This window comes from Gymnodraco acuticeps, unplaced genomic scaffold, assembly GCF_902827175.1.
Source record: "Gymnodraco acuticeps unplaced genomic scaffold, fGymAcu1.1, whole genome shotgun sequence".
NCBI classification, from domain to species: domain Eukaryota; kingdom Metazoa; phylum Chordata; class Actinopteri; order Perciformes; family Bathydraconidae; genus Gymnodraco; species Gymnodraco acuticeps.
Window position 1 is genome coordinate 294,821 of NW_022990707.1, and position 14,047 is coordinate 308,867.

At 41.9% G+C, this 14,047-nt stretch overlaps 1 protein-coding gene across 2 annotated transcripts; it reads left to right on the top strand.

The window, feature by feature from the left end:
- The first annotated feature begins 308 nt into the window (after window positions 1-308).
- On the top strand, window positions 309-13,376 carry dnajc25 (DnaJ (Hsp40) homolog, subfamily C, member 25). 2 transcript variants are annotated; one of them, XR_004570531.1, is made up of 5 exons: window positions 309-962; window positions 7,786-7,938; window positions 8,814-9,281; window positions 10,620-10,719; window positions 12,288-13,376. XR_004570531.1 is itself a non-coding variant. In XM_034231604.1 (5 exons), exons 1-5 carry the CDS (start codon window positions 600-602, stop codon window positions 12,408-12,410), a joined length of 1,110 nt encoding a protein of 369 aa, XP_034087495.1. In that variant the 5' UTR covers window positions 336-599; the 3' UTR covers window positions 12,411-13,376. The 2 variants fall into 2 exon arrangements, 1 of the variants encoding a protein (XP_034087495.1); XM_034231604.1 differs by having other exon boundaries at window positions 336-962; window positions 8,911-9,281.
- The last annotated feature ends 671 nt before the right edge of the window (window positions 13,377-14,047 follow it).

Genomic DNA, 14,047 nt, shown 5'->3' on the forward strand with positions numbered 1-14,047 from the left:
TGGGAAGAGAGGACCGCATTGCAGTAGTCCAGCCAGGAAGTGACACATGCATTGACCAAGATTTCTTTGCTGGATTCAGAAAGGGGTAAAGGCAGAATCTATAGCTCCAGCCCCCATGTCTCCACAGAAACACCACCATCTGCCTCTCTATTGCATCCGGGTGATGTAGTTGGGGCATCAGGGCCTGCTCAACCAGATTAAATACCCTTTACCAAGAGCAAAATACATCTCCTGAATCCATTTGTCAAAACAATGCAGCTTTATGTCAAACAAAAATGGACAAACAATTTGCATTGCAATGACGTGTTTACACTACTTTATTTTAAATGTAAATCTTGACAAATGCAATGCATAACTGGGAGTTCAGTCTTTAAACTCACAAAATCCGAATTCTGAGATTAAACTCTTACCAAAAGTGAGAGTTTCAACTAAACTCAGAATTCTAAACAAAAAGGTCAGAATTCAGTTCCAGGTGATAGGAAAGTCTGCATTCCCCTCTCCAGCATCACTCCCTCTCACAGACGATCTTTGATGCATGCCTCGTCATCTTTCCACATTGCGCGTACTGATGATGTCAGCAGCAGGCGACGGGACAGCCTATGGTCGGCAGCAGGTTTACAGAGATGGCTGCGGGCATGGAGCGGAGCCGCGGCGGCGGAGCTGGGTGTACCCGGACAGGGAAGAGCTGGTGGCGGCTCGCGGTGCTCCTGCTCTCCGTGAGCTCCCTGCCGGCGGCCTCCGGGCTGGTGGACGGCCTGTACTGCGGCACCGAGATCTGCTACGATGTGCTCGGAGTCTCCCGGGAGGCCGTCAAGTTGGATATCGCCCGGGCTTACCGGCAGCTGGCCCGCCGGTACCATCCGGACCGGTTCAGGCCCGGAGAGCCCGGCTATGAGGGAGAGACCCGGGAGTCCGCCCACACGAAGTTCCTGCTCATCGCCACCGCGTACGAGACGCTGAAGGTGGGTCAGTCTCAGAGAGGGTGTCCCTTCAGAGGACACTGTCATGTCCAGCAGCGAGCTTTGAGACGTGGTGTTTCTCAATGTTGAGTAAAGCTGCTGCAGAGCCACTATTTCAAGTATATTACGTCATCGAGTGGGGCCGAAGGACTGTTTAAATGCCCAGCATACATGTGCTACCAAGCAAGCCTCCTCCTCGACATTGAGAAACGGCCTATGTGTGACTCTGTGTTTCATATCCTTATTACTTCTCCTTTCCTGAAACGTGTCCTTATGGCACCAGAGTAGAGGTAGACCACCTTCTCCTTCCCAGCTTACATTGTACTCCTGTAGGGATTCATGTGTGTTTACTGTACATAATATAATATCATGAGGGACTTTACACTCTATGTATGGACAGATGTTGCCTCTATAAATGTACTCATAGTATGTCTTCTTATATTGATATGATTTGAATGCCATATGGCAGCACACTGTAAGTAGAGGAAGTGTGGTGTTAGTGTTTTATTATGTTGTAGAGACCCTGTTTCTTTCCTGTACCTTGGCTGTTTATTTACTCATTAATATAGTCTTCTCTTTATCTCTCTCTCTCTCTTCTCTCTCTCTCTTCTATCCTCTCTCTCTCTCTCTCTCTATCTCTATATCTCTCTCATCTCTCCTCTTCTCTCTCTCTCGCTATCTCTCTCTCTCTCTCTATTCTCTCTCTCTCTCTCCTCTCTCTCTCTCTCTCATATATATATCAGTGATTCCTGCAGAAATGAAATATACTTTGGGGGAACGACCGGGGGGGGGGGGTTGATTTGCGGGGGTGCGTGCCCCCCCCCCTCAAGTTCACACCTTTTTAGGGGCGGGGCTAGTGATGTTGTCCCGGGGATGCTTAGGAGTTGATAAAGGAGATAATCCCACTGACGTCATCATTTGATTCCAAAAGTGGGTCTGGACTCGCGCCCATAGAGGCTGTTTACCAGTATAATGGCTCCCCCCAAAGTATAATTTATGGTTTTTTAAGTTTTTTTACTCACTGAGCACTCATTGCCACCAATGCAAATGCAAATGAGTGCTCACTGAGTAAAAAAAAACAAAAAACACACAAATTATACTTTGGGGGGAGCCATTATACTTTGGGGGCCCCCCAAAGTATTAACATGCTGTGGGAATCACTGTATATATAGCAACACGTCATGTTTGTTTACACGCAAAATCAATAGCGCGAAAAGGGGTGGGGTCAATATGACCCGCTGGGCACAAATAGGTATTGACACATTTTAACAACATAGGGTGCAACATAACACACTTTCAGGAAAAGTCACTGACTGGGACTCTTTAATATTTTGAAAAAAAAGTTACATACAATAAAAAACAGCTCTGGGTCAAATTGACCCGATTGGCAGTTCTAGTGTTAAATATAAGTTAAATGCATCAACCTGGTGCACTTTGAGAGCAAAATGAATGTATGGATACATCCATAATGAAACAGAACTGTAAACAGATTTTCTTTTTCTTTATGGATATTTTGCAAATCACACACCGTTTAACTGTCATATAGTATTTCATAACTGTTTTTTATTTATTCTCATAAATGGTGACCAAACCGTTTGAGACGCACTGAGATAACTAGACTAAAGTGAACTATCTAAACAGAGAGTCCCTTACCTCACTGAGCTGTAGTTATCTCTCTCAGTCTGACAGGACAGAGCTCTCCCTCTCCTTGTTTTAGAAACAGCTTTAAATAACCGTTAGCGCAGCTAGCTAACCAGATGCTAACAACAACAATGCAAATAGTGAGTTTGGTAGAAATAAACTGTATAATAGTAAAGTTATTTAAGATGATGCCATATTTATTTAAGATTTTACATTATAAATATTCCCCAAAATTATTCAAAAGCATATTCTTCCAAACTCCTTGCTGTAGTAGGACACACAGGAGACTATTGATGTGTGTGGTGAGTTTGGTAGTAATAAGCTGTATAATAGTGATTGCATATTATTGTATTCTCTTTTTTCGGAGTTGCACTTTGCAGACGGTCCCTGAGCACTCGTTTCTTCTCCGGCTGCAGATAGAGACCAATGTAATGTGTCCAGCTCGGAGGACAGCACGTATTGGCTTTTTTTTAATCAAAATGTGATAGTCGGGATGCACGATATTGTTTTTTTGAAACCGATAACTTCCTGCTTCTCAAGACCGATACCGATAACCGATAATAACAATTTTTTTTACGCCACTAATTATTTAAACGCGATTAACGCATGTGTATTTTTTTTCCTCGGCCGCCCCGTAGTTTCAGAGCGCATCGAGTTTAAAATACCATCTACAAGCTGATGCTGACAGCCCCGCTCCTGCTGCCCGCTTGTGGCAGACCACACTTCCACTCTCACCGGCAGGCACCGACTGGCTGTTGGGAGGACCGGGAGGGTGTGTGTATGTGTGGCCCGAGCGAGCGAGAGAGAGACCTTATGTGCATTGTTGTTGTTAGCATCTGGTGCTAGCTAGCTGCGCTAACGGATATACGGAGCTGTTTCAATGAAAACAGAGGAGCGACATTTTGCCACAACTGCGCCGAGCACTTGACTTTATGCAGGAAGCCAGACAGTGGGACATTGTTCGAAAAGTCAGCACGGATAGTGCGCGCAACATGATTGCAGTGTCCAGGCAGCTCCGGTTCGAGCATATGCCTTGAGTTGCACATAGCTCCAACGCCCATACCACCGACGACATGTTTGTTTACTGTCCTGGCTTCACGCACACCATTTACGTCACAGCCAGGCATGAGTTAGGGAGCGCTGGATTTGTGAAGAACTCCCCTCTTCCTAAACCACTAATACCACAGTACTGGCAAAACGGGAGGAGCCGAGTGAAAAACAAGCGCCCCTCATCCCAATCAACCCACACCGCAGTATTTTTTTCTTTTTTTTTACCCAAAAAATATATTGTATATTATCGGGGCTATTAATACTGGTATCGGGTTTATCGGGATGACGTCATAATTCCTAATATCGGGCCGATAATTATCGTGCATCCCTATGTGATAGTAGTTTGTTGTCAACCTTACCACGGTACTTAGGAGATGTCATTTGTGTCAGAATAACGTTTTGTTATTGATCCATGAAATCAGAATCTCCCAATATCGTTCCAACTTTACTGAACTACGCCGGAAGACCGTCTCATTTCGTAGACCGCTCGGTTTGCTGTTCCTTCACTTCATTTTTATATTTATATACATTTATTGTGGACGACAACTTAGCGTGAGGAAAGGCAAGTGTGGCGTGAGTGTGTGAGATATGGGTTAATTGAGTGACTCTCAAGCTCAATGCATGAGTGTTGGCAGCCCTGGTATATATTTCTATATAAATGCACTTTCATTATGTTGAAGTTTCATAGTATGTTTACATCTTTTTGTGCTCATTGTAGTTTTTCGTAATTTTCAAGACACACTGGTCCTTGGCCAGGACTAGGTGACGTGTGAAGGTAGGAGAAGCTCAGTGTAATGATGGAGGTAGTGATGGATGTAGAGATGATCCGATCACGTGATCGGGGATCAGAGCCGATCACGTGATTTTCAAAAGATCGGAATCGGGAGAAAAAAATCGGGGATCAGGAATTTTTTATTATTTTATTTAATGTTACAAAACAAAAATGACCATGTTCACGTCTTAAAGTCATCCTGAGGCCTCAGTTTTGGTTTAAAATGACACAACATCATGTATGTGTTGCTTCTCTTGGGCTTGTTTTCAGACCTGGTTGCTTATTTCTCTCAAACCTGGCAACAGAGTGGGCGCAGTGTCTAATAGTAGCAGTAAGCTAACGAGAGGCTACGTTCAGCTGGTGACTCGGGAGTCAGGACAGAGAAAATGTCAGGAGTTTGGAAGTATTATAAAATTGAAAGCGAAGGCAGTGTAACAGCCAGATGCAATGTTTGCAAGAAGGAGACTTTTAAAAGGAAAGAGAAACTGCCCCAGAACAGTGAAAGGCCAAAAAAACAACAGCCAAGATAGCTGAATTCATCGCATTGGATGACCAGCCGTTATCTGTTACCTCACATTTCAAATGACTGAAACCACATACTCATGTAGGCAAAACATTGACCAGGTTATTGACCATAACCTTTACTCGGTTTGAAATTGATTTGAAACACTGCCATTAAGAAGAAGAAGATCCTTTTATCTATCCCGCAGGGGAAATTCAGTTATTCACACACAACAATGCACACACACACAGTACACAGTACACAGTACCCATACACATAAGGTCTGAATACAAACACATGCATATTTTGCCATGGAGAGGTGTCAGAGCAGACAGGCTGCCTGTTTTCCTCCACCAGAGAGCAGTTGAGGTTCGGAGCCTTGCAGAACACACACGTGAACACACCTGTAACCAATGAGATCTCTTAGAATGCCGGGTAGGATCCAGGTCTGCTCCTGTGTTTGGACAGCTGTGTCCCACTTTGCACAGTCAGAGGAAGTCATGTATCTGATACTGTTAATACTATATGCTAATTGACAGTAAACACCAGAGGTCGCATTAACCGAATTTTTTTTTTTTTAACAATGACGGAAAAATCTGAAAGCCGTCCGTCATTTTGACAGATTAGAACAAACTCAGAACAGCGCCAAAGTTTCCCCGCAGCGGTGCTCCGGTGTTATGCCGTGTTATGCATGCCCGCCCAAAAGGAAATGATACCGTTTCCAAACCTAACTTTGCCGAACAGATCATTGAAATGTCTGCGAGTTTTTGATTTACGTTGACAGTTTTTGATGAACGTTGACAGTTCACAAGCGGGCTCTCTCCACCCACCCACCCGAAAATGTTACGATCCTGACGGACAGCGAAAAAGTCTCGCGCAACTTCTGGTAAACAAAACAATTGTTAAAAATTCCTCAAAGTTGATCATTTCAATTTATCGGATTAAGAAGATAAGATATACTTGATTAATCCGATTTGGGAAATGTGTTTGTCACAGCAGCATAGATAAGACACTGCCAATGAATTAGAGGTAAATAAAATGATTTAAAAAAACAACAATAAAGATATACATATCAGCAATAGAAGACTAACAAAATATGCAAAACAGTGAATATACACATATTAATAATGAAGGATGTATCTATAGAGTGTATATATATATTGAATAAACAATATAAATATACAGAATAATAGGCAGTGTACATACAGTAATGCTTGTCTAGCCTATCAAACTCCCAAAATGTAGACAACACATGAAATTACCGTTTCATTTTTCTTTAAAGAATATAACTCATCAGTGTTTACTGAAGCGAGGTATGTTAAAGATATGTTGTATTGGAAAGAATGAACACTTACAATTATGGATTGAATTTGGAAATTCTGTTAGATTAAAATGATATCTTGTAGGGGTGTAACGGTTCACAAACATTTCGGTTCGGTACGTACCTCGGTTTTTTGGTCACGGTTCGGTTCGGTACGTTTTCGGTACAGCAGAATTTTTTTTCACAAAACATATATATATATATATTTTTTATTATTATTAAACTGTGAATAATGTATTCACTCAAATAAATACAAAATATAATAAAATAAACATTAAGGTGCAGCATTTCAATGAACTGAAATAATCTGTATTTGAACTTTACTGTAGGCTACTAGTACTCACAAAACATAAACTATTAGTTTTGGGTTTTTAATTATTATTAAACTGTGAATATTCACTCAAATAAATACAAAATATAATAAAATAAACATTAAGGTGCAGCTTTTCGATTAACTGAAATAATCTGTATTTGACCTGTACTGAACTAGCACCTAAGCAGCCAGTTTGACATTATGACTTGCTTGTCATTGTATTTCCATGTTTTTTTAAAGAAAAATGAACTTGTCCACATTGCTTGCCGACAGGGCAGATCTGCTGGCACTAACAATGTCTCCTGCTGTGGAGAACACCCTCTCTAGGGACAGGTAGCAGATACAGCCAGGTAGCGCTTTGCTAACATGGCAACATAAGGATATTTGGCGTTTGTAACAGCTTTGACTCGGTCTGAACTCTCTGCGAGTGGTGGAGGCTTAAATGCTAGTGGGAGTTGGGTTTGCACTTCTGTCTTTTTTCTTTTGGTACCGGTGATATTCACGTTCGTGATGCCTTTTCAAGAGTGTGCAAGTTTGATGTATTGCCAGCCGCGTAACCCATTTTAGTTGAACAATGCCGACAAACAGCTTTGGTTCGGTCCACCTGTCTTTGTCCGTCATCCTTGTACGTAACTGCGAAACCAAAATGTTCCCAAACCGGAGACTTCAATGATGCTGGAGGATTTTCGAGCTCAACTTTATCTGCGTTCGCCATTAATTTTCGACAGTTCCTCAAATTACTGACTACATTTGAACGCATCCCTCTGACCAGTATTAGTATGCCTCTCATCCAATGAAATGACTTGCTCGCTCTATGACGCGTTGAACCCAATGTGAGCAAATTACTCTGAATGCTGCGACGCAGCACCTGAGATTGCTTCCAAAAAGTTGTTCACGTTCTCAATTTTTTACGTTTAACGTTATATTCGTTCGGTACACTTCGGTACACACCTGTACCGAACCGAAGGGCCCGTACCGAATAATTTCGGTACGGGTACGTGTACCGTTACACCCCTAATATCTTGTAAATGATTACTTGTACATTTTCTTAATAAATGTAGAGGTTTTTTTGATTTGCCCAAATAGTTTGTTAAGCAACAAAAATAAAGCTGCAACATTTATTTCTGTGAATAAAGCTTTGAACCTTTCAGTAAAGACCTGCCTATGTCCTCATGCTGATGAGCCTTTATTAAAGATGAAAGTGATTGTGGGTGTGTGTGTGTGCAGGATGAGGACACTCGGCGGGACTACGACTACATGCTGGACCACCCAGAGGAGTACTACCAGCACTACTACACCTACTACAGGAGGCAGCTCACCCCCAAGGTGGACGTGAGGATCGTCATCCTGGTCACCATCTGCGCCATCTCCATCTTCCAGGTACTAATCTTTTTTTATTTATTGAAAACTGATGAGTTAGTTTGGAACAGTGATGAATTGCTTCAAAACATATACAACAAGTGGAATTAACAGCTTGGTATAGAGGCGCAAAAGAAAAACGTAAGGAATGTTAACAACTCGCTTATAAAATAATAACAAATGAGAATCTACGTTTAATTCAGTATAAATGACTGTATTATAGTGGGGACTATAAGTTACATCAGTTCCTTAGATTCAGGTTTAAAAAGTTGTACAGAGAGTGACTCCCTCATGTAGAGGAAACTTCTGTGTAGCATGTGCAGTGGAGTCACCGACTCAGGAAGGAGACACGGGAAGAGTCGGAGCTTTGATGTCAAACCACTGTGATTTATTTGGAGTTCCTGGCTTGAGTATTCACATCATCAGTCACGGTGAGACTGCACGGGTGGGTTGCCACGTCAATTCTGCAGAGCCTCTCTCTTGCTAGCCCATTTAACTGGTTCCACAGAGAGTCATCAACATGTTTTGATAAGATAGCTTTAGATAGTTTGGGCACACTAAGTTACCAGCTTCCACCACTTATGGCCTTGGATATGTCATGCCCTGGAGTCCTCAGACAACAGAGAAGGAAGTGTCCCAGTGTACCCACAATACAGACCATCTGTGACCTAGTGTTGACCGGTCACAGAATGGGAACAATAACATTATTGGCTGAAGCAGCCTGTGTCCTTAAAGGAGGTCAACAGACGTCAAGGTTTGTCCTGTATGTCACATCTTGGCGTCTATGATAATTATTTCCCTAACACCTCATACATGCCTTTCGGAATTGCTGCAAAATCAAAAACACTTGGGTGGATGTTCAATAACATGTAATTGTAAAATTATTTTTTCTCCAGCTGTCTGCCTCTTTCAAAATAGCCCGAAAAAAAGATACCCAACTGCATGGCAAATACTTTGTCCATGAGTGTATAAGAAGTAGATTTCCTCCTCCAGTTCTACAGCTGGCACAGCAGCTACAACGAGGCCATCAACTACCTGGTGACGGTGCCCAAGTACCGGATCCAGGCCACGGAGATCGCCAAGCAGCAGGGGCTCCTCAACCGCAGCAAGGAGAAGGGCAAGAACCGGCGCTCCAAGGAGGAGATCCGGGAGCAGGAGGAGGAGGTGATCCGGGACATCATCAAGACCAAGATCGACATCAAGGGAGGCTACCAGAAGCCCAACCTGTCCGACATCCTGCTCTGCCAGATGGTGCTCTTCCCCTACTACCTGACCACCTACCTGAGCTGGTACGCCTCATGGATCTACCGCTTCACCCTCTGCAGGGAGGAGTACGGAGAGGAGGAGAAGGTCTACCTCATCAGGTCAGTGCTGGAGCTTCACCTCACACAGGATACACAGGGGAGTGGGGAGAGGTACTCAGAGCTGGTACTTTAGTAAAAGAAGAAGTACTCATATCTTGTAATTAAGTAAAAGTAGAAGTACTCAGATCTTTTACTTGAGTAAAAGTAGAAGTACCAGAATGTAGGAATACTCTGTTACAAGTAAAAGTCCTGCATTCAAAATATTACTCAAGTAAAAGTATAAGATAAGATAAGATAGTACTTTATTGATCCCAATTTGGCAAACGTTTTTGTTGCAGCAGCATAAAAAGACATGGCATTGGCATAGAAAATATACATGTTGAATTATTTTATATAATAATTATTATCATCAAAATATAGTTAAAGTACCAAAAGTAGTCATTGTGCAGATTGGTCCATTTCAGAATAATATACAGTGGAGGAAATAAGTATTTGATCCCCTGCCGATTTTTTAAGTTTACCCACTTAAAAAGAAATGAACAGTCTGTAATTGTAATGGTAGGTTTATATAAACAGTGAGAGAGAATATCAAAAAGAATATCCAGAAATGTACATCATTTAAGAGATAAAAATGGATTTGCATTTAATTGTGGGAAATAAGTATTTGATCCCCTTGCAACTAACAAGGATTCTGGCTCCCTCAGACCGGTACATACGTCCATTTCCTTTAGGAAAGTATTCCTAACATCAACTAGTTACCTGTATAAAAGACACCTGTCCACAGAATCAACCAATCAGATTCCAACCTCTCTACCATGGGCCAGACTAAAGAGCTGTCTAAGGACCTCAGGGACCAGACTGTAGACCTCCACCAGGCTGGGACTGGCTACAAGACCATCAGAGAGCAGCTCGGTGAGGAGGAGACAACTGTTGGTGCCATTATTCAGGAATGGAAGAAATACAAAATGAGCATCAGTTTGCAGGGGATCAAATACTTAGTTCCTCCACTGTATATGATATGTTTTATAATGATTGATCATGAAAGTGTTCTCAAAGCTGGTAAAGGTGCAGCTAGTTTGAATGACTTTGTATACTGCAGGGTAGCTGGTGGATTTACTCCAGGTGGAACTAAAGTCTGATTTAACACTTGATTATATTTCACATCATTCATCCACATCTGAGAAGTAACTAAAGGTATTAAATACATGTAGAGCAGGAAAAGTACACCATTTACCTCTGAATTGCAGTGGGGTAGACGTACACAGTAACATAACATTGAAATAAAGTACAAGTACCTCCAAATTGTACTTGAGCACAGTGCTTGATTAAATCTACTTAGTTACTTTACACCATTGAGTATAGTTCAGTGCGTACTCAGCCCTCACCTGGTCTCCTCAGGAGGAACATGAAGATGTCTCAGTCTCAGTTTGACAGTCTGGAGGAAAGCTCCAAGCAGACGTTCCTGGAGAAGCGGCTGTGGATCAAAGACAACTACGAGGTGCGTATCTGAAAACTGTCTGTTAGATCCTCAGCATCCTTTCTCCTTTTCTTTTTCTCTTCCTGTTCTCCTCTAGATTCTTGCAAACCTGTCAGTAAGAGTTATTAAGAGTATTGATCCTTATAGCGGCAAAAACTTCAGGAAATAAAACTGAAAATGAACTCAAAAACCTGCCACTGAGGCACCAGTTAGTAAATCTCACACAGTCCAACAGGAACATCACTTCGTATATTGATTAGCATGATCCAATATCAACAAAGACACTTAACAATGTTTTCACCTTTTCTTGTCCTGTAGCCTTTCCTATGGCTTTACTTGTTTCACCCTAGTAAACAATCATATGCCTATACTGGTGTGCCAAGTAAAGCATAAAACAACTACCTCAATTAACTTGGATTACACCAAAATAAAGGTAAATGAACAATAAACAACTAATTGAATAACATAAATCAATATAGCTCCAACTATAGAACTGTTTCCTCTTCAGAATCCTGCCAATATGTGACCCGCTCTATCGAAATCAGTCGGAAGTCGCAACGGCTCATTTCAAAATAAACGTGGATTTGCGTAAGAAACCATTTTTTCGGGGTTCGGGTGTTTTGTTTGATTTTAAATAAACAAAGTCTTGGCTTTCAGAATATTAAACTTGTTTCGGCAAATTCAGATGATAAATACAACTTTGAAGCTTCGGCATAATTACAAGCGGAGAACGGAGTAACTTAACGTCACAGCAGGCATAACAACAGCCGGTGTTTCTCGTGAGTGTTTTCCCCGGGAAACAAACGCAATATACACAAACGCAAAATTACACAAACACACACACGTATACACACACACACACACTCGCGAGCTTCCCCCAGACCAGTAATCCAAACGAAAATATCTTCCCTCCGTAGTATTTTGATCATTTGCTAATAACCAATCAGATCGATGGATTCCAGAGAAGAGGAAACTTTAAAGGCCTTTTTCTCAAAATGATGACTCGGTGACAGTCATTATATAATGTGACATATTTTGCTTAATATTTGGATTACAACAACAATCCTGATATCATTAGAAAGCTCGGAATCTCCTCTTTCCAACAGTGTATACAACTCAAAATGTGTCTTCGGGTCAATGCGACTGATTTCAATAGAGCAGGTCACTTATGTCAGTAAGAGTTTTGATCGTCTTTGAGTCGGACACGATGTGATTCAGTGTCTCTCTGAGAGTGGTCACATGATGTTTAATGTTAGATTATGGAATGGACCCACGCCAGGGGAAGAATAAACAGCTCTTGGCTTTTTTTTAAGACTGCCACTTTATGATGCAACTTCCTTCTTTTTGTGTATATGAATGGTATGTTGTACTGTGTGGGGAGTTTTATTTTATCTGATTTGCCAAAGACACATTTCATTATGTTAATGTAATGGACAATAACGTTTTCTGAGTCACTGATGGAATTACATGTGAGCGATTAATGTGTGTTTCCATAGTGAGGGTTCGCCTCATTTGCAGCACTTTAAGTGTGTGTGTGTGTGTGTGTGTGTGTGTGTGTGTGTGTGTGTGTGTGTGTGTGTGTGTGTCAGGTGCACCAGAAGCAGCAGGAGGAAGAGATGAAAGTGAAGATGGCGACCGACCCGAGGATGAAGAGGTACCGGCGCTGGATGAAGAACGAGGGGCCGGGCCGGCTGACGTTCATTGACGACTGAAGCCCCCCCCCCCGCTCTGTCTGTCACATACACACTGCCTCAGTGCCAACACACACGGAGCACACACACCGTGTGGTGTGCAGAAAGATCACCTATGCCTGTTTATAGAGAGATATTTTCATAGCCACTTCTGAGTGGAATAAACTGTGTGGGGGGCTTCAGATTTATCATTTTTTTCATCCTGCAATTTCCCCCCCCCAAATTCAATGTTATTGACATCTTTTGTTTTTGTCCTGCTGGTAAAAGCAGACGATGGATGCATTTTTGTACGACGGCTTTCTGCTCACTGACATCAAACAGCTGCGAGACGATAAGAGCCAGAACCACGAGGAAACCCTCTGAATGCCACCTGCTCACTCTCAAAGGGAGAGCAGTAGCATTTATTTCTCACATGATGAATGCACCAGGGCCAGGGAGTATTCTTGAAAACAGTGATGTTTGGTTAAATCCTCACTTTGTATTCCCTGTGTACCTGGATCTTAGCTCTGTCCAAAGTGAGAAAACACACCTTCAACAACGGCAAAGCTTTGTGTGTGTCATGCTCTTAACCTGTACTGAACACGTGTTAAAAAAGGTAACATGACTTGCTACAAGATACAAGAAGGAAGTGGTGAAGAGATGAAATGATATCCATCTTCTCACGTTGTTGACCACAGCAACATGAGCTGCAGATCCTCTGTTGGAACGTTGCTATCAGAACAAAATGTCTTACTGTGTAATGGAAGCCAAAGTCATAGCTGCCTGTTTGTGTAAACTGTGAATGGCAGATATTTATCACAAGCACTTTGGTATTGTGCTTTCTGCTGTTTCTACAGAAGTCCAACAGTTGGTTTTAAATGATGTTATTTATTGCCTCACATTTCTCTGTTCATTTGGGGTCTTTGGTGAATCATTCTGTAACTACACCCTCATACAGTCTGTGGTTTGAACAAAATGTAGTTTTTTAATAAATACATTTAAAAACAGTTTAATTGTTGCTGACTCCATCTTCTGAACAGCATCAGTGGTTGGGCTTGGTTTCCGTGACAACTTCACTGCTATATAAAACTGCTCATAATAACAAGATCTGTGCATTATCTTAAGATGCCAGAGGCCTGTACTACGAAGCCGGATGTTCGTTAGCGGGCTAACTTCAGGGGAAACTCTGGGTTTCCGGTCCTACGATGCTGGTTCACTTCTTACTGGGCTATATCTCCATGGTAACTTATGCTGAACGGAGCAGGTTTGTTTCCAGGATAAGAGAACAAGTCATATTACAGGATAAAGGGAATACAGAAAAACTGCCGTTGCAGGAAAGACGGCCAGCAAAGATCTGTGTGAACGTGAAAATGAATAGAATATCACCTCCCATCTTCAGAGCAATCTGACTATTATAACATTAGCGTTAAGAAAGCTTACTTAAATATCTGCCACAACATAAGTAACCGGATCAGAGTAACAATACTTACAGTCCGCGGCACTGTGTGTCCCATTATCATTAATATCACATCATAATGTAGGCCTATCATATTGTAGCCTTTATTTATCCAGTTAAAAAATCCCATTGAGATCAACGATCTCTTTTACAAGGGAGACCTGCCACACATTGGTTACACACAGAAAACAAAAAGGACACATACAACATGACAGGGGTACAA